At 47.1% G+C, this 21,163-nt stretch overlaps 1 protein-coding gene across 1 annotated transcript in view; it reads right to left on the bottom strand.

The window, feature by feature from the left end:
• GLG1 (golgi glycoprotein 1) overlaps positions 1-21,163 on the bottom strand; it is a 90,822-nt gene that overhangs the window by 3,004 nt on the left and 66,655 nt on the right. The window contains exons 9-24 of the mRNA XM_004584027.2: positions 20,307-20,428; positions 18,504-18,605; positions 16,289-16,442; positions 14,494-14,631; positions 13,479-13,565; positions 12,087-12,149; positions 11,311-11,424; positions 10,358-10,446; positions 9,995-10,112; positions 8,812-8,904; positions 7,051-7,188; positions 5,082-5,205; positions 4,156-4,298; positions 3,899-4,000; positions 2,934-3,041; positions 249-369 (exon numbers count right to left, since the gene is read on the bottom strand). Coding sequence (XP_004584084.2) covers positions 249-369; positions 2,934-3,041; positions 3,899-4,000; positions 4,156-4,298; positions 5,082-5,205; positions 7,051-7,188; positions 8,812-8,904; positions 9,995-10,112; positions 10,358-10,446; positions 11,311-11,424; positions 12,087-12,149; positions 13,479-13,565; positions 14,494-14,631; positions 16,289-16,442; positions 18,504-18,605; positions 20,307-20,428 — 1,816 coding nt within the window. The remainder of the gene's footprint in view (positions 1-248; positions 370-2,933; positions 3,042-3,898; positions 4,001-4,155; positions 4,299-5,081; positions 5,206-7,050; positions 7,189-8,811; positions 8,905-9,994; positions 10,113-10,357; positions 10,447-11,310; positions 11,425-12,086; positions 12,150-13,478; positions 13,566-14,493; positions 14,632-16,288; positions 16,443-18,503; positions 18,606-20,306; positions 20,429-21,163) is intronic.

Below are 21,163 nucleotides of genomic sequence, written 5' to 3'. Positions count from 1 at the left end.
CACACCTTTTGCTTCTGGCACATGAATGGCCCCTTATTAACCATTTAGCCCTGGTCACAGCTATGCTGGCCCAAACCTGAATGATGTTATAAAGGTCTAGTCCTGGCACCACCCAGGCCCTGGGGATATTATCTGTGCTGGGGTGCTGCTATGGAACAGAGCAGCACAAGTGATATCCAGAAGGGCCCCTTCCAGACCTCCCGAGACAGCTGGAGCCAAGATGGGCGAGAGCAAACATAGCGACTTACGGCGCCCACGGCCAGGGGTGATGGCTGCGCAGTGGTGTTTAATGTCCAGAGCACAGGCTGTGTGAAGAACAGGGTCCACAAAGATGTCTGCTTTGCTCTCCTTCAGCATGTTTAACACTTCCTGGAAGCAAAGGTCAACAGGGAGAAAGCCTTTACAGAGGAACATGCATCTGATTTGTGGCCTGCAACTCTGTGCACGCACACACACACGCATGTAACAGCCAAGCAGGGAGGGCTGAGGGTCAGCCACAGAGCCTACAAGCGGGGGCAGGTAAAATACAGCCACTCAGTACCTCTCACATGTTTATGGTTGTTAATGCAGTCATTCTGTTACTTCAAGAAAAATGAAAAAAAAAAAAAAAATCTGAAAAGAGTCTGATGTGTTACATTAAAACACCCAATCAAATAAAGGGATTTTGTTTCTCTATACCTGTGTCACCCTCAAAAGGAAAAAAAGAAGATAGGAGAGCACTTCCACACAAGGCATCTTGTGAGGTAAGATGTTCTGGGAAGAAGGGACAGAAACACCTCAGGCCGCAGCCCCTGGCTCACTCCAGCTGCACACAGCAGGGAGAGGAGGCCAGGCCAGTCAGACACTGCCTGTCAAAACGAGGCTGCTTTTTATAGAGAGGCCACAATCCACATGAAACAACAGTAACGAAACAAACCACACCAAGCCAAAATCCAGGGGAGGAGGTTTAGTCTGTGGTTAAAACTCGAACTCAGATGCCTGTGCCTTGCACCTGAGTGTGTGGGTCTGACACCGGCTCTGGCTAGGGATTCCAGCTGGCAGCGAGGCAGCCATAAGGGTTACAGTAATCGGCTTCCTGCCAGCCACAAGGCAGACCTGCACTCAACTTCAAGCCTTGGCCCGGATAAAGAGTTCTTATGGTTATTTGGGGAGTGAACTAATGAGTGGGGGCTTGGCCCCTTAAAGAAAGAAAGAAAAATATGAAAGCGTTGGAGGAAGGCTCAGGTATTAGGGCTACTGCCATTCACATGACAGACCAGGAAGCTTCTGCCTTTGGTTGGGCCCAGTCCCGGCAGTTGCAGCCCTTTGAGAAGGGAACCAATGGATGAAAGCTCTAACTCCAAATTAAAAAAATAAATCTTTAAAAATAAAAGGCATGGGCCCGGCATGGTGGCCTAGTGGCTAAAGTCCTCGCCTTGAATGCCCCGGGATCCCACCTGGTTCTAATCCCAGCAGCTCCACTTCCCTTCCAGCTCCCTGCTTGTGGCCCACCCAGGAGAGCAGTTGAGGATGGCCCAAAGCCTTGGGAACCTACACCCGCGTGGGAGACCTGGAGGAATCTCCAGCTCCTGACCGGTGCAGCACCAGCCGTTGCACTCACTTGGGGAGTGAATCATTGGATGGAAGATCTTCCTCTCTGTCTCTCCTCCTCTCTGTATATCTCACTTTCTAATAGAAATAAATCTTTAAAAAAATAAATAAAAGGCAAAGTTTTCCTAAAAATTGTGATATTATTTTAGTTTCAACTTTGCGAAATAATGCGAGCTTAGTAACCACATTCTCATAAGTCTGTTTTCATGGCACATTTTTGAAATGAACTGAATTTGTAACTTGTAGGATTTTCATGAATGTGGAATGACAGAGCAGTTCTGATATTCTGTTTCAGCACTGCACTCACAGTACCCTTTGACAGTGGTCCCATAGCAAGCAGGAGACATGTACACCAGCAGCTAGTAGAAGTGAGAGAGTACTCAAACAATAGTTTAGCAGTCGAAGTCCAGATTAAAAGTGTGGATTTTGGGGGAGAGGGAGTTTGGGCAGGAGGCAAGGGAAATCCCAGAGTCTATGGAAATGTATCATAAAATTAAAGGGGACAGGGCCCGGCGGCATGGTCTAGCGGCTAAAGTCCTCGCCTTGAACACGCCAGGATCCCAGATGGGTGCTGGTTCTAATCCCGGCAGCTCCACTTCCCATCCAGCTCCCTGCTTGTGGCCTGGGAAAGCAGTCGAGGACGGCCCAAAGCCTTTGGGACCAAAGCCTTTGGGACCCTGCACCCGTGTGGGAGACCTGGAAGAGGTTCCTGGTTCCCGGTTTCGGATCGGCGCAGCACCGGCCGTTGCAATCACTTGGGGAGTGAATCATTGGACGGAAGATCTTCCTCTCTGTCTCTCCTCCTCTCTGTATATCTGACTTTGTAATAAATAAAGAAATAAATGAATCTTAAAAAAAAAAAATTAAAAGGGCCTGGCACGGCAGCCTAGTGACTAAGGTCCTAGCCTTGCACACTTCAGGATCCCATATGGGCACCAGTTCATATACAGGCAGCTCTGCTTCCCATCCAGCTCCCTGCTTGTGTCCTGGGAAAGCAGCAGAGGATGACTCGAAGCCTTGGGACCCTGCACCCATGTGGGAGATGCGGAAGAAGCTCCTGGCACCTGGCTTCAGATCAGCTCAGTTCTGGCCACTGCGGCCACTTGGGGAATAAGACTCATCGGATTGGAAGATCTTCTTGTCTCTCCTCCTTTGTATATCTGACTTTCCAACAAAAACAAACAAACAAATAAGCAAATCTTTAAAAATATTAAAAATAAAGGGAAAGAATTAACTGAAAGAAAAAGGAGCGGATTTCGTGACTAGATGTGCAGACTTCAGCAACAAAGGAAGAGAGAAGAGGCAGAGAAGGAAGTGAGGGCAAAGGAAGGGCTGGCGGTCACCTTCTTGCACATTTCTGTCTTGATCTTGAGCAGGTTCACTTTGAGACACTCCTCCACTTGGCCTGTCTGCTCCTGGGCTGCTGCTTCTTCCGCACAGAGATTGGAGATCTGTTTAGACAACAACAAGGCCTCCACTCAGAGCACAGACATGAGCAGTTTCCAAAGCACGTGACAAGCTGGAGAATCCAAGCAGGCCTGCACTTCCCCGGTGCTGGCTGGCTGTGGGTCACCAACAAGGGGTGACGCTGTCATCACCAGACCTGGGGGTCACACAGCTCCCTGCTGGACTTCATGCCTCTTCTGCTACACTGGCTGCCCGACTGGTAATTGCATTTGTATCCTTACTGCTACCCTTGGCCAGAGGCAGCCTGTCCTAGAACTTGTCCCTAGCTCTGCAGGAGGAAGGTTACAGGGCCAGTAAAACAGCAAAAGCAAACGCCTGACCCAGACTTTCAATCTGGTAGTACCCACATGAAGGGTGAAGGGCTCGAAAACAAAGCCCACAGCAAAGACATAAACTTAATTTTGCATGGGAAGTTTTACAGTAAGCTTCTTTAAAACATGTTAACTTTGATCTTCTGACATTAACATATGCAGAATAGGGTTCTCCACATGGCTATGAGGCCAAGTAACTTTCAAGGACACGCTTCCTTTCTGTTCTTTTGCACTTTAACCTTTCTCGACTGTATTTGGGCATTCTGTGTTGACCACATAGAATAAAGAGAAAAGAAAGAACAATTCATGGGTGGACAGCTAGCACCAAGGAATGCCCTCACTCAACAGAGAAATAAGGAACCAACACTGGAGGGTACATGACCACCACAAGCCAAACTCACTGTTGCCAAGAACAAGGAACTCAGTCAATAAAGGGCCCAGAAGGTCGGCTTCAGTGGACCCCAGACTCAGGTCTGACGGGACATGACAGTAGAGGACTTTCCCCAACCAGCTCTGTGCCCGTGTCCTACCTCATCTGAGCAGTGCAGCTGGAGTTGGGGATCCAGTCGGTAGTCCAGGGCCGACTCTTGGATGATGACTCGGATCTGGTCTTCGCAGTCTGAAGACAGGCGCTGTGTAGGACGGAGGGAGGACATGTCAGCCCTGACCTGGCCCTGAGCCCCTGGCCTGGGGAAAGCATGAAAAGGTCTTGGGAAAACAGGAGCAAGCTAGGGGTTTCAGAAGAGGATGCTCCAGGACAGAAGTAGCACCACAAACCCCAGCTTACCTGGTCAGCATACCGCAGCTTTAGGCAGGAGATGACCTGGCCTTCCAGCTCTGAGTCGTCCTTGGCCTTCGTCAGGATACTGTGACAGAATTTAGGTATGTCGGCCTTACAGGCTTTCCTCAGCACGGGGTTTAAGCGGTAATCTACAGCAAGAGAAAGCATCACACTGGATTACACGTTTTCGGATTTCCTCCGTCCTGTACGGGACATGTCAATGACCTGGTAACAGCCACTGTTTTTGTTTTTACAGATTTATTTGAAAGGCAGAGGTAGAGACACACATGCATACGCACGCACACACAGAGGGAAAGATTCTCCATCTACTGGGTCTCTGGGGCTCTGATATTGGCGCAGGGCCCAAGGACTTCGGACAGCTTCTGCTGCTTTCCCAGGCCATCAGGGAGTGGCATCAGAAGCAGAGCAAACGGGAACTCAGACTGCCACCCATATGGGAGGCCAGCCGGCAGTATGTGTTCACTCAAGGACATCCCCAGGGGTTGTGGAGGACAGTGTTGTGGTGCAGTGTCACCTACAATGCCAGCATCCTCTATGGGTGCTGGTATATCTCAGCTGTTCTGCCCATCCAGCTCCGTGCTAGAGCACCTAGGAAAACAGCAGATGTGGCCCCAGTGCCTAGGCCCTTGCCACCAATGTGGGAGACCTGAATGAAGCTCCTGGCTTCAGCTGTGCCCAGTTCTGGCTGCTGTGGTCTTTTGGGGATTAAATTAGAGGAGAAAAGACCTCTCTCTGTAATCTGGCCTTTCAAATAAATAAGTCTTAGAGAGACAGAGAGAGAAAAAACAAAACAAAACAAACAACAAACAACAACAAAAAAAACCCACTGAGACCGAAATCAGACTCCCCCTGTAGCTGACTCAGCCGACCCCACGTCCTCTCCATCGTGTTGCGCTGGGGTGCGTGTTCACCTGTGTTCTGGGTGATCTGACGCTTGGTGATCATCTGCTTGCACTTGGGGTCCATCAGTTCACTGTTTTTATTTTGCTTTAAGCACTGCAGCATGGTTTTAGAATCTGCTTCCGGGCAGAATCTCTGCAAAGGAACAAGGTTTCAGAGTCATTCCACTGAACCCATCTGTGATGATGCTTCTACACAGTGTGAGGAACAGCCAGGCCAGAGCAGGTGCCCACCCCAACTCTGTCATTCTTACTTAAGCTTAACTGTATTTCTCACAGTTTTTCTACTGCCTCACTATTTGCTACTCTGTGTGGGACTGATTTCCAAACCACATGGCTTTATTAAATTACATGGCATCCCATGAGCTTCATTATTATTTAGGTACCAATGTAACTCTGTACCTGGTGGGCATCTAGCCCTGAAACCATATTTAGCTATCCCCCAGTGTGAACGCGGATGTGCGGTAAAAACCATCTGGTTCCCCTAGCTGGGCGGCTAGTGTACGTGTGCTGTATTGGCCTGCCTGCCAGAAGTGAGTTTTGGATTAAGTATCAGTCCCATTTCTGTCTGCCAATCCACAGGAATTTAATTGTCACATTAAATGACAAACTCGGATTGGGACACTAGAGTATCATGACCCTGTTCTCAGCTGCTCTCAGTGTATGTGATTACAACCTATCATTCTGAATATAGGGACAGTGCCTGTTGGCGGAATTTTCTTTTCCCTCTGGAGATTTATTTGTCTATCCCCTCCCCTCTCCTGTCCTTTTGTTTAGGGAGAAGGATAATATCTTCCAGAACTGCTTCCTGACCTCACACATGAGTGGCAGGGGTCCAAGTCCTTGGGGCATCATTTGCAGCCTTCTCAGGCACATCAGCAAGAAGCTGGATTGGAGGTAGAACACTGTGCCTGATACGACACGTCAGCAGCGCAAGGTGGCTTAGTCTGCTGCATCAAAACACTGTCTCAGGCCTGGCGCAGTAGCCTAGTGGCTAATTCCTCATCTTTCATCCACCAGGATCCTACATGGGCGCTGGTTCATATTCCAGCTGCTCCGCTTCCCATCCAGCAACCTGCTTGTGGTATGGGAAAACAGCAGAAGATAGCCTAAAGCCTTGGAACCCTACAACCATATGGAAGACAAGGAAGAGGCTCCTGGCTTTTGGCACCAGCTTCGGATCAGCTCAGCTTTGGCCTTTGTGGCCACTCGGGGAGTGAACCAGTGGATGGAAGATATTTCTCAATGTATCTCTCTGTATATCTGACTTCCTAATAAAAAATAAAATGAACAAAACAAAACGCTAGCCCTGGGAGCTCATTTCCTTCTCTCTCTGTCTCTCTTTTTAAATAGAATCTTCATTACTAATTAAACAAACAAGCAAAACAAAAAATCCTCAAATGTACCAGGCCAGCTAAGGAGATTCAGGCTTCTAATGTACAAAACTCTCTTTAGAATTGCCTTGAGAGAATGAGAAGGTGGCATATGATTTCAAAGGAAAACTGAAACAAGGAGTTGGAACCTGAAAGTTCATCTCCACGTATCTGGAGATCTCCACGTACTGTCCAACAGGAGTAAGCAAATCAGAGGAACCTAAACAAAAGAAACATCTAAGAGTGGGCATTGACACCTGAAGGGCAATGGTAGTGGCTTTCTCAGGGTGCCTGCCACTAATCACCCACTAAGCCAATCTTATATTGGCATCTTTATGCGTGTACCTTCGGTCAAGGTTGTGAGTTTTAAACCTGAACACGTACCAGCACGATGTGAAGGTTTCTGACAAGAGTCCCTGCACCCCTCTCTGAGACTCTGACTCAGACCTGGGCTTGGTGCAAGCCTGTGTAAGCTCCCAGGGTAGGTGGCCACTGACAGTCTGGGGACCACAGCTGGTGGCTGTCTCAGCTGCAGAAACAGGCTGCACACCAGTCTGTGATGTTGTTTCCACCTTTCCTGTGCTGGCCCTTGGTTTTGGACCTCTTACCTTTATCATCTGCTTACAGACTCTCATGAGTGTGTAGTCCAGTTCCGGGTCCATCATCTCTGTCTCCTGTAGCTTGAACACCTTCTGGTGGCAACGAGTGCTCAGCTGTTTCTTGTTTTCTTTAAGGCATTCAATAATCTGTAAGATTTCAGGTTAAGTATCAGGGATGGCTAACCCAACAGCTATGTGAGGAACACTAATGCTACAAGGAAGACCGTGCATATATAAACCAAGGACTCAAAACAGAGGGACTACAGTTATAGGGTGATCAGAGCAATCTGAAAAATACATTAAATATTCTCAGAACCATTCAGAAGGAAACAGTAGATAAGAATCAAGAAGAGAGAGCTGGGCCCGGCGGTGTGGCCTAGCGGCTAAAGTCCTCGCCTTGAAAGCCCCGGGATCCCATATGGGCGCTGGTTCTAATCCCGGCAGCTCCACTTCCCATCCAGCTCCCTGCTTGTGGCCTGGGAAAGCAGTCGAGGACGGCCCAATGCATTGGGACACTGCACCCACGTGGGAGACCCGGAGGAGGTTCCAGGTTCCCGGCATCGGATCGGCGCGCACCGGCCCGTTGCGGCTCACTTGGGGAGTGAATCATCGGACGGAAGATCTTCCTCTCTGTCTCTCCTCCTCTGTGTATATCTGGCTGTAATAAAATGAATAAATCTTAAAAAAAAAAAAAAAAAAAAAAAAAAGAGAGAGAGAGCTGTAAGAAGAACCAAATAGAGATCCAAGAAATGCAAAAAAAAAAAAAAACCCAACTTGCACAGAGCTGAAGAATAAACTGAGGCAGGGAAACAGGACTGAAGAAGCCCTCACATGCAGCACGAAGAAATGGAAGCTACGGGGACCACCAGAGGGAATGTTAGAGACATGAAGACCAGTCTCAGAGGTCCAACTGCCTGGGTGAGCTCCAGAAGCCAGGGAAATCAACATCCTAGTGGAAGTAACAGTGATGAAGGGGCCAATGTGAAGTCACTGCATCTGACACTGGCATCCCTTGGCCAGAGCGCTGACTCAGTGCCAGTCGCTCTGCTGCTCTAGCTTGTGTGCCTGGGAACACAGCAGATGAAAACACAAGTGCTTGGGACCCTGTCGCTTTCCACCTGGAATCACAGTGGATGATGACACAAATGCTTGGGACCCTGCTACCTAGGTGGGAGCCTGGGATTGAGTTCCCAGATCTTGGCTTCAGACTGATACAGCCCTGCATGTTGCGACCATTTGGGGAGTGAACCAATGAAAGGAAGATCTCTCTCTGCCTTCCAAACAAGCAAATCTTGGACCACAACGGCCAGTGCTGGGCCGATCAGATGCCAGGGAGCCAGGAACTTCCTCCAGGTACCCCACAAGGGTGCAGGGTCCCAAGGCCTGGGGTGATGGCCCCCAAAACAAACAAATCTTAAAAAAAGTTTCCCAGGTGATTCTCACGTGGCCTCTAATAAGAGGTTCTGTGTGATGGAATTGTCCTTGGAGTTGCTGAGTGTTGGGAAAGCTACAGCGAGGAGGTAGCTGCGGAAGGATCATCAGATGCACATCAGGCAGACAAGGTGGGAGGGCTGCAGTAACCGCAAGGCAAAGGAAAGGAAGGAAACAGAGAGGAGGGCACAATGTGGAGCTCTGACAGGCAGCCCGGACAGCTTCAGACTAGGGCTACGTGTGCATAGGACAAGTGTGGCCTGTCCTACCGGCAGAGGAGGAGTCATGGAAATACCAGCTTCACATAATGTTTCCATTTAAAACAAAGGCCAAGGTTACCTGTGCGTTGCCATACTGCACAGTGGAACAGTAGTTCTTGATGTCGCTCTTGCAGGCCTCGTACAGATCTGGCTCCAGGCGGATGTCCTCTGTCTGTATGCGAGGGAGTGGTGAGAAGTGAGCTTGTCCTATGTGTCCAACATTCTAAAGCCTCATTTACCACATGTCTACACCGCAAAGGGACAGTGGCAGCACCCAGACAGGAAAGCTTTTGGCTGACTTCCATTCTACCACACGTTGCTACACAGCCTCGGACATGTCTTCCTTGTGAAGCAAAATGACATATCCACCCAGCAGGGGCCTGTGGAGTCCTTCTGTGAGACGATAATGTGACAACCACAATACAAAGGTAAAACTACCGTACCAAGGCAGGGTTCTACCTTTTTTTTTTTTTTTCCTAAATTAAAAGGCCTAGGCCCAAAGTTTGTAAATTAAAACAAGTCTCTATCATTGCAGCACATGTAGGCCAAGCCACTTAAAAAAATCACCAAATCATGTAGAAATAGGGTTGAGTAATTTTGGGGGTATTAATGGTGCTTGGTTTTCATTGCTCAATTTTGCTTGCACTGAGGTGAAGTAATTACATACCGCAGCACTAAACACCTCAGAGCTATTTTAGCACTAAACACCTCAGAGCTATTTTAGCTGTCTCTGAGCTATCATTTTCGCTTTACCTCAAAAGTAAAGCAAGAAGTCCCTTGTAGTGCACAATGTGGACACCTTCACAGTACTGCTTTCCCCCTGGCAGTCAGTGAGGTCTTCGGGCACGGGATCCCCTGATGAAAGCTCCTGGTCAGGGAGTGGCAAGAGACTCTCCACGCTGAGTCAAGCAGAAGGGAAAAAGGGTTCTCTCCCAATCTCCCCCATACTTGCTGGAGATGCACATTGGAGCGGGAAGCCCGGGGCTCCGGGCAGGCAGCGTGTGGGCAGCTAGGGACACGCCTCTACAGCAGAGGCAGTAGCAAAGGCCTTGATCTTTGGGAGCACTTCTATCCAGCGACTAACTCACACATTTATGGCTCATCTGACAGCCTGAATTTCAGGAACTTAGGTAAAAAAAGTTCTATGGACATTAGCAAAACAATGAAGCAAGAAGCTGTCACATGGTGAAACCTTAGCACAGGTGGCCTGTCTTCACCAGCGTGGCAGAGGCTGCAGTCCCCCAGCCAGCCCCTGCCATTACCATCTCCAGCTCCTCCACACGGAGCTGCTTGCGGCACTTGAGGGACACTCGGTGCTCCTTGGCTTCCTGCAGAGTGTCGTTGCGCACGGTGGTACTCAGGCAGATCACCACGTCCACCCTGCCAGGAAGGACAAGGCTGCATCATTTACTCAGAAGTGCTATCTTCCTGAGAGTCTCACTGCTTTTTTTTTTCAATTTTAAAAGCAGCAATTTTGCATAGTAGTTCCCCTTATCCAGTTTTATTTTACAATTTTGATATTTTGGGTCAAGCATGGTTCCAAAACACTAAATGTATAACTCTAGAAATAAACAATCCTGGAGGGATTTCAGGGAAGCAGAACAAATCAATTAAAAGCTACATACTTCTTTTTTATGTTGGGGCAAAGTTTCAATACGTCTTCCTTGCATGCCATCTTAAATTTGTAAGAGAACCGGAAGTCCTTCATCTGCACCTGAAAGATGACGAGAAAGTAAGTTAGCAGTGTGTGGAGGCTGCAGTGAGTCTGGTGGGTGGCATCTTACTCACACAGGCTTTTAGACCCCACTTACAAGAGGGCAGGCTCTGACCTGGGTGACTCTGGCCCACCTCTCATCCTCTCTTGCTACAGGAACCCAGCCTTCACTGTCACTCCAATTCCAAATATGCCCCTTCCTTTGCCCTCAGAACTCCATTCCCAGATTTTCCTGTGACTGGCTCTGCTACGTCCTTGAGATGTCTACTGAAGCACTTCCATTTGTGACCCTCTTTCCCTGCAGCCCTTGCTCTGTTTTGTTTCTCTTCACAGGAGCCCTGGAGACTACATGTGTATCTGTATGCCATCTCACCGTCTCCCAGTGCCAGGCACTCATGGAATGCATAATCAGCGAGGCCCTGGGCCCTGGGGACAGGTCATTACTACAGCTGGCCAGACTGCTACTTCTTAGAAGGAAGTTCCCTCCCTCAAGTACATGTGCTAATTGTCAAGAGGATGGTCTAATTTAAAAGAAAAAAGGCTCAGAGTTCAGTGTATTTGCACAAAATCAGTACAAAGACACAACGGTTTCAGTGAGGACATGGAAGGGGAGGCTAACATTCCTCACCAAGTGTAGTGCCTATAGCAGCAGATGCCTGCTCACCTGTCTCAGTCCCCACCAGACTCATCACTGCTGAATTTCAAGGGCCTAACCGAGTGCCTGGCCACAGCAGGAGAAAACTGCCTTTGCTAAGAACAAGCAGCAACAGGATATGCGTTTGGAAAGAGTGAACGTTCACAACAAGGAGGGATTCAGCAAGTACCAGGTGGCAGGGACCGGATCGACAGCCGGATGTCACTCACCAGCTGGAAGTGGGTGACTCCAATGGCACACTTCTCGTTCATTTCCTTCTGGTGTTTGTTCTGAATCAGACACTCCATCAGGTCCCCCGAGTCTATCTGGTTATCTGCCACGTCCTAGTGAAGACAGGGCACATTTATTCCTCTTTTGTAACAGGTGATGAACAAAGCCTGCAGCTTGGACCATGAACCACGCAACCAGGACAGATTCTAGAGGCCTTCAGAAGGAAGACACATTCTGTAAGTTACAGCAAAAATGAACCTGAGAAACCACAAGCAAACACCTGGCAGAATGAAACGCACATGGCAGGTGTTCTGCAGGAGGAAAGCACACACATGACCAGTGCCTTTCATGGTCTTCACAGGGTGACAAACATAAAGCTCCTTGCTCTGTAGAATCTAACAGTCACAATTGAGCTTTTTCAATGAGTTGAACAGCTAATACAGGAACAGAATTCACTCAGTCTTAAAGTATGAGGAGAGAGCTGGCAGGGGAAGTCACTGTTGCTGCTGACAGCTGCTGGGCTGCTGTCTGGGAAGTGACAGCCCTTCGCTGCAAAGGCCATCTCTGTGACTGCTACTAACCACACACCTGCTGGACCCTTCAAAGGCTCATCAAACAAGGTTTCTCAGGATAGTGGCACCTCTCTTGGGAAATTGTTTATATTTTCAATCTCAACTTGTCAAAGCTGGCTGTCACTCTGGAGTAACACACACTGAGAACAGAGTCCAACATACTCAGGGTCCCGGTCCCAGGGAATTCCCCAGGTGTCACTTACATGGCAGAAGTTCTGAATGATGGGCTCGCAGGCTCTCATCAGCAAGGCTTCGATTTGAATATCCTGTAAAAGATGAAATACCTTAATAATTCTGTTTTAGAAAGAGCCAGGGCTGGAGGAAGTGGAGTTTCTCTTTCACAATCAGTAGCATCTGAAGGGCAAATAACGAAGTGTGTCCACCTGGGGAGGACCCCGGTCCTTATGCCAGGCAAGGCCCATCAGGCAGAAACATTCCTCCACCATTCTCTGGAAGACAGATTTTTTTTTTCTGTAAATTCCCCTCATGCCCAAACCAAAAAGAAGCCAGAATTAAGAAAAGAGGGGGAAATAACCATTGGAGTTTTTGTTTGTTTTTAATGCTCACAGTTCAAAATGAAGATAGGGTCAGTGATAAGTTCCTACAGCAGGCCAGGGCTTCAAACAGAGGGCAAGCCACTGTGACAGGGACGCACACACACGCCTTCACTACTGCTCCACAGCATCTTCTGTTCAGGAGCTGTGCACCCACAGATGTCCTTGTAAACCCACAGGACAATGAGAAATGACAGAAGGCTGAGAGGAGGCAGCACACCTTTGAAAGTTACAAATCAATAAAGGACCAGGTGGGAAATGTAACTACATACTGCCAATTTGGACAATTCAAATAGCACAAAAAGTGTGTGATAAAAAACAAGGCAACTCTCCATTTCTGTAACTTCTGTTCTTGTATTGCTTTCAGAGTGGAGTCTTTTTAACAACGACAACAAAGAAGTTTATTTTTCATTTAGAAGACAAGGTGTCAGAGGACCAAGCTCTTGCGCCATTAGTCACTGCCTGCCAGGCACACTGCTAGGAAGCAAAGTCTGAAGCAGATGAACTGGGGCAGTGGCATCCCCAGCAGGGCCCACCACATCACTGACATCCTTACCTGCACTCCTGCTAGGCTAATAACCTCTGTATTCGCAGACAATATGTCCATGCATAAGGTTTCTGAAATTTCATTTTTTTAATTTTAGTGGGTCTCAGGATGCAACAGGGATAAACTTGTCTTCTGTGTTCCAGGTTCTTCTGGGAGTTTCAGGCTTTTACTGCATTAAACACCCAGACACTGCTAAGCATTCTGACAGGAATGCCCCTCAGTGGGCCACCCTTCAGTGGGAGGACAGTGGCCAAGTGGTCTTCCAGCAAAGGTGTAATCGCTGGGCTAACTCACGAGGAAAACCAAGGGCTAACTGCATAGAATGTTTTTCTAGAGAAGAGGGAAGAAGCCAGGAGGCAACATAGTACATTTCTTTGTAAAGCAAACAGGGAGCATCTGATTAGATTTCTTTTGATTTCTACTCACAGCAGAAGTAAGCAGAGCAGGCTCGGCGCTGGCAGGCCCTGTTCTCAGAGGCATCGCAGGCCACTTACCTCGGACTCTAGCTCGGTGAGGTTGCCGACTATATCTCTACATTCCACAGCCAAGTCATCCAGATGGTCCTGGAGGCACTCAAGCTCCTGCAGACAGGAAGGCAAGCCCGTGGCATTTAGCAGGCACATAAACAGAGAGCGGCAGCCAAGACACCACTGCTCCTTTTCTCTTTTAGAATACCATGACCAGAACAAAAAAGCTTCATGTCATTCCTCAAAATCAATACTGTTCAAAAGAAAATTACTTGGTTTAGCAGAGAAAGGAGGCCAAAGGGTGATTTTACTTGTAAATCCCCCATACGGCCCAATTTATGAATCTAACAAGAACAGATCCCCAGATATGCTCGCAGTCTAAAAAATCTTAAAAGGCTTTTCCCCTACTCTATCAACGCCCCGCTATTCTGTGTTTTGATCATTCTTACTTCTGATCTAAAATACACACTTGATAAAGATCATCAGACATGGATTACTTTAAGCCTATTCACAGGCAAGGCAGGTGGCACCTGGAGTCTGGAACAACACAGAGTTGACAGCTTCTGCCAGCCAGATCTGAGGTTCTAATCCAGCCACATCAAACAGACCCTTTGGGGGAATTCCAAAACAGACGGGCAGACTGGGCCTTAGGAACCTGGTGTTCTCTAGTCTGGGCCTTGGAAGCCGAGGTCTGTGCAGAGGACCACCTTCCCAGGTAATCTGTGCTACTGCATCTTTGTCCTTCTCAGACTAGGCATGCCTTTCACAGAAACCGCCCATGGCATGCAGGTAACTAGGGGGGCTATTCCTTCTTTCTATTTATGCCTGTATAGACAGGTTAGAATTGAATGGAAATACATGCCCAGCCAGATTAAATTGAGAAAACAATTACATTTCTTCCTGTCTTGCACAGCCATTCTAGGGAATCCATTCTATTTATATAACAATCTTTATGTACAATGTATATACTGACACTTTCCTCGCATAAAAGGACTTACTGTAGCTTGTAAAAATAAGAAAGAGGCAAAATCTTGTCACTCACCTGCCCCGTCTCTGTCTTCTCACTACACCATTTCCCCAGATCAATCAGGCATTTATCCTGCAGGGCCGGGTCCAGTTTCACATCCATGGCCCGCTGGTGCAGGATCCTCTGGACTTCAGCACGGCACTCACGGGAGAGCTGCATGACACAGAAGGAGCAGGGGACGTTACAGGAACACATCAAGGCTGAGCACGCTGCGAAAGCTTGTGCAAAATGGAATTAAAAAATAAGTGCAAAAAAAATCTGAAATAGTTGTTTCCTTCTTTTTTTTTTTAGACCATGCATTCGTCACGTATGTTCTTGATTTTATTTACTGAAAAAAATCTTTCCCCCTTGAGTATCTGAACAGTCCTTGGATGCTGTGGATTTCAAATTTTGTACCACAATTAATTTTCAATTCAATTTTCCATGGATTGTTTGATATGTGCATATACATGAAGATACTAGATCAAATTTGCTGTACTTTATCTACCAAATTTCATACATCTGATTTTTTTCTAGAACCAGAGCTAAGTGTTCCAGGAGTCTAACCATCCTTATCTCTAGAGTGCAACTACACACACGTTTTCTAATCTACTACATGAAACAAAATCCTTTTCTGAGACAATCTTGATAAAAGTAAACTGGATTCAGTAAGATTAGACAGTTTACTGTTTATTTAGCAAAATTACTTTTTCATTCTGTGAATGCAATGTGGAATGCAGATCCAGTTCTACAGAAAATACACACTTGGTTGGGAGCAGTGAGTTCAAACTGACCTACCCAGGGACCAACTCCTCTGCATGAGGGTGGCAGGATTAGCAGGGGAGGAAACTGGCAGAAAGCTGATCCGGACGGGGATGGCCAGTCTCTCCATCATGCAAGATAAACTGCTTTGTAGGCATGGGGTTCCTTTTGGAGTCATGGAGTATTTTTAAACTAGACAGAGATGGTGATCACACACATTGTATGAATGCAGTAAAAACCATTAACTTTCTTCAAAACAGTAAACTTCACATTACGTGAAATTCATTTCCATTAAAAAAAAAAAAAGCTTATGTACCACATTGTAATCCTTTCTTCATTTCTAAGAGAAGAAACTTTGGGCCAGGAATGCAGTTACTGAAACACAACACTGCTTCCCTACATGAGGGGTAGCAATGGGTCTCAGACGCAAGGCTTCCACGTGAAGCTCAGAAGGGTCTTTGCAAGCATGCATGTGAAGAAGTACCACTGTACTTCTGTAACCAAGCAGGAAGGACCGGTGACTCAGTATCTCAGAGGGGGCGAGCCAGCAGCACTATCAGTGTGGCACCCAGGGCCAAGCACCTCAGAATATGCTGCGAAAGGCAGCAGTCGGGAAAGGCAGTGACCGAGAGACAGGGTGTGGATGGAGGCTTCCGTTGCTACCAGCGAGCTGTCGGGGAAGCCTCATCAATATCACATTATGAGTTCAGCTGCCAAGGACAGAAGCCTGAGGAACCATTTGTATCCTGGCTAAAAGCTTCTAATGGATCTTTAAAGCTAAATAAAGTTAGGACAGCAGAATTTAATTGCCCATCTGTGATTCAGATTGCGGTAATTTGAAGAAAAAAAAACCTGGAAGTTTCCCCTAATCACTTTGTCAGAAACATAAAGCCAGGTGGAAAGAAGCCGGTAGGGCAAGTGCAGCCGAACGAAGCAGCTCTGCTAGTGAGCAACCTCTCCCCACCCAATACACTAAACAAGTTTTCCTTGGTGACGAATCGGGAAATCATAGCAAGTTACTGAGAAACACAGGATGGTGAGAAGAAATGGGGCCAATGTGGACACATACCCTTCTTCCCTGCTCTTCAGTGCGGTAGGCGTGTCTATACAAACAGGAGAACACGGCGCCAGGAGGCATGAGTTCACTGGTCTCGTTCCAGCCGTGGGTGTGGCAAAGGCGAGAAGCATCTCCTTGGCACTTGCGGTAGAGGACGGGGTCCAGCCTGTGAGGATGAGAGGCCAGGGGTGACCACTGCTTCCTACACTTCCTTTCCAGCACACACCCAGTACTTGCTGATGACCACTCTGGGGCAGTGGAGACAGAAGACGGCAAAAGTACACTCCTGATTTGTGTTCTTAAATCACACAGCATGGCCGATATGTACGAGTTAGCTAACCCTCGTGCAAGAGTAAGGTCTGCCTCAAAGATGTCACTTTGGCTAAGTGAGAGACCTCACACTGCCATTACACACAGACACCCTGGCTGAAAACAAAACAGGGTGGGCTTGGCAGTGTGGCCTAGTGGCTAAGGTCCTCGCCTTGATCCCATATGGCTGCTGGTTCTAATCCCGGCAGCTCCACTTCCTCTCTATCTCTCCTCCTCTCAGTATATCTGACTTTGTAATAAAAATAAAATAAATCTTAAAACAACAACAACAACAACAACAACAACAAAAACAGGGTAACAGCCACCACCAGGCAAGGCACAGCTTTCTTTGCTTAGCACTTTTTTTCTAAGTAGAAATGAGGTTCAATCCTACTTGATACACTGGACTCTGTGAGATCAGAAAAATGGCCAGAGAAACAGTCTCCAATCTGACTTTCTTGCAAAAGCATTCTTTTTCCCATTTGTTCTTTCACTTACCTGAGCATGCTCACTGATTTACAGAACCTGACATAATTTCCAATTTAGGGACAGTGGATTAGGCAATAACCCTGCTTCTCCCCAAAGTAAGACTAAGGGATGCTTAATTTTGTCCACATTATATTATTAACTTTAGGTGGGAGGACTATTGACTGGGGGAAGCAGCTTGTAAATATTGAGTGCTTTTTAATAATACAAAGCATTGTTTTTAATGAGGAGGGAAGGTGTCAAAGGAGACAGCAGGATTTTGACTAAGGTGGTACACTTAGTAAATTACTGGCCCGAGCAAGCATAGGGTAAATGCTTCCCATCTATTTATACTCCTTTCCAAAGCTAAGCTGAAATAACAGGAACAAAACCACACTCAATCTTCTTCTACATGAGTGATACATACATGGATTCCAGAAAAAGTTATGAGCCCAGTTCCACGGCTAGACAACTGAGGCAGGAAGCAGCTGAGCCTGGGGAAGCGGAGCAGCAGGCAGAGGCGCCCAGAGGCGCCGGGCTGCACTGCAGGGGGTGGCAGGACCCAGGCCGACTGGGTGATTCTCAGGTTAACAGAGCCTGCTCTTCCACCACGCACTCCCTCCCCCCCCACTTCTTTGGTAACAGGATGAGAAGGAAATTAAGAGAATTAAATTAAAACTTACAGAAAAGATTTGCTTACGACAACACAAACAATAACTTTGAATAGTTAAAAGAAATAAAAGCCAGTTCCCATACTGAGTACAAATCAATAAAGATACGGATGCGTTATGATCTTCTTAGTTGTATTGGGAGATGCTTTTGCTGTGCCCACTGGTGCCTGAGTTGTTTCTAGAGATTTCTGTGGTAACAGAGCACTTTCACCCTGACTCCAATGGTGACAAGGATGTTTAGGACAAACTGGCAGTGGCTCTGACTTTGCTCTGAAAGTAATAAAGAACATGTTGTTGGGCCCAGCACAGTAGCCTAGTGGCTAACTCCTTGCCTTGCATCCACTGGAATCCCATGAGTGCCAGTTCATATCCTGGATGCTCCACTTCCCATCCAGCTCCCTGCTTACGGCCTGGGAAAGCAGTGGTGGATGCCCAAGCCCTGGGGACCCTGCACCTGCTTGGGAGACCCAGAGGAAGCTCCTGGCTCCCGTTTGGCTCAGCTCTGGTCACTGCAGCCACTTGGAGAGTGGACCAGTGGATGGAAGATCTTTCTGAGTCTCCTTCTCTCTGTAAACCTGTCTTTCTAATAATCTGCCTTTTTGGTTTCTTTTTTTTTGGGGGGGGGGGAGTAGGATGAGAAGCAGGGAATGGAGTACATTAATAGCTACCCTATAATTTCAAAAGATAATTCCCTGCTGATTATTTTCAAACTCACGGGTGACGGTGATGAAACAGTGGAATAGTCTGAGGCAATACACTTGCTCTCCCTTCAAAATACTCACTTCCAATCTCGGGAGATGAAGTACTGCAGCTCCAAGAGACGGTGCTCACAATCTTCCACCATCTTCTCTGTGTACAAATGCTCCATCAGGCACGAGAGGATCCTAGCCACCAAGCAGCCGGAATGGAAGAGACAAGCGTTCTGCATTAATTTTCCTGAGGATCACTCAACTGAACCAGACAGCGACACTGCCATCAGTTTCATAGCTGCTTACCACTCGGGACTCAGGGTGCACGGGATCTGCTTTGTTTTGTAACTGTTGATTAGGAAAATTTCCCAGTGCACACAGCAGCACCCATGTAACAGCCACCTTTCCTCTCCAGGGCTTTATCTAAACTCTAGCATCTCCTGCTGATATTCTAAGCAGATCCCAGACACCTTATCATTTCATTAGGAAATACACTTCAGAACGCTTCTCTAAAATGAGAATACCATTGGCACAGCATCAACAAATTAATAAAACATCCTAATGTCACATAAGATTATGATTGTTGTCAAAATTTTCCAACTATTTCATGTCTTTTATGTGTTATTTAAATCCGGACCCAGAAAAAGTCCATGCAGTGCATGCAGGTGAGACTACCTTTCACCTACTTCAACCTGTCCCTCCTCTCTCCCCTGTTTGGCGTTGTTACTTCTATATTGGTAAGTGATCCTAGTTAGTGTCTGTCTCATCTAAAAACACAAAAACATACAGAAATGTGCTTGGTGTTGTGGCACAGCAGGTTGAGCTGCTGTCGGTGATGCCAGAATCCCACGTCAGAGTGCTGACTGGAGTTCCTGCTGCTCCACTTGGGATTCAGCTCTGTGATAATGTGCCTTGGCAAGCAGCAGATGATGGCTCAAGTACTTGGGCCTCTGCCACTCAAGTGGGGAACTGAATGGAGTTCCTGGCTTTGGCCTGGCCCATCCCTGACCGCTGGGAGCACATGAGTAAATTAGGATAATCTTGCTCTCCCTTTCTTGGTCATACTGCCTTCTAAACAAACAAAATAAAATCGTTTTTAAAAATTAAGGAAAATGGCCCTGTCTTTCGGTTCCTCCACAGAGCCTGGATAGCAGGAGTTTGCACAAAACAATGACAAACACGGACTCTACACACTTTGCCTTTTGGTACTGCCAGCTACAGGCTTTTATGGAATGGGAAACCTGCTCTTACTAGCAACTTGGTTTTCAGATTACATGAAATCACAGTAATGTATGAAAATCAAATACTTTATGATAGCATCTGTTCAGCGTCCTGAGTTCTTGGATGAGACTAGTGTTTATTTTGCCCATGAACACAAACTCCAAGTATCATATTCTGTTTCCTATTTCAGTTATAATTGACTATTTTCTGATGATTATCAAGCAGCCAGTGCACAAGAGTCAATATATAGTAAACAGGATGAAAAGCACAGAGGCCTATCTATGTGTCACCTTATCCGGAGTGCTTCTCTCGTACGTACATGACCGTTAAATGCATTTATTTAGTGACTTAACATAAAAGACAAGTCCATATGTGCTCTCGTACGTACTTGACCGTTAAATGCATTTATTTAGTGACTTAACATAAAAGACAAGTCCATATGTGCTCCGCAAACATCACCACACTGCTGGGTTTAGGTGTGTCTTCACCACAGATAAGAGAAACCTGAAGTTGCAATGACAACACTAGTTTTGACACAAGCTACGATGTGTTCTTTGTACAGCAAAATTTCAGGCATGCTGTAAACCGCTCAAAAGTCATATGGGGCAGGGGGATGCTTTCTGTGTTGTCAAGTCAAACACCAGATGGATTAATACCAGAGATGAGCAAACCTACATTGGGTCTCCGGATCGTATGTGTTTGCAGGCTGTCTGTATTACAGATTCACAGGCTTCATTCAAAGCTCGATCAATGCGGTAATCGGCCCCGGGGTCAGTCTCCTGAATCAGTGTTTGGAGCTAGAGTAAAAAAGAAGGCAGGCAGAAAGTCACTAGTGCATCAGGGAAGAACATCTCTTCATACAAGCAGCTGCTCCGCCTGGCACATCACTACATGCTCTGAACAGGTGCTCCAGGTGCCGCTGGGCAAGCTGAGGAGCTCCTGCCACAGACTTCGCGATGTGGCTTCTCTGCCTTCCTGAAAGGTGTTCTGCTTAAATCACTGTGAGGACCGCTTGCGTACCTGTCCTGACCATTCCAGGACATAAACAAGAGATGCTTACAATAGAAATTATGAAGACAAAGATGACACTCAGGGCCAAGTTAGAAGTGAGTGGAGAAGACGACTCCAGTCAGAGACCCATTTGGTCAGAAAGATCTAAAATGTGAAACTTCAGGCAATGACACAAGTATAAAACAAACGTACTCTCGGCCTTGGAATTCTCACATGTCATATGAGAATGTCTGGTTGCAGTTCTGGCTGCTGTGCGACTCCAATTCAGCTCCCTGCTAATGTAACTGGGAAACACCAGATGATGGTGTAGTTGAATTCCCACCAGCCACCGCCTGAATGGAGTTTTTGGCTCCTGCCTTCAACCTGGCCCAGCCCTTGCTGTGTTGGAAATTTTAGGAAGGGAGATCTCTGTCACTCTGATTTTTCAAATAAATAAATCTTGGGCCCGGCAGCGTGGCCTAGTGGCTAAAGTCCTCGCCTTGAACGCCCCGGGATCCCATGTGGGCGCCGGTTCTAATCCC

This window comes from Ochotona princeps, chromosome 16 (assembly GCF_030435755.1).
Source record: "Ochotona princeps isolate mOchPri1 chromosome 16, mOchPri1.hap1, whole genome shotgun sequence".
NCBI classification, from domain to species: Eukaryota; Metazoa; Chordata; class Mammalia; order Lagomorpha; family Ochotonidae; genus Ochotona; species Ochotona princeps.
This window is presented reverse-complemented; position numbering and strand designations above follow the sequence as displayed.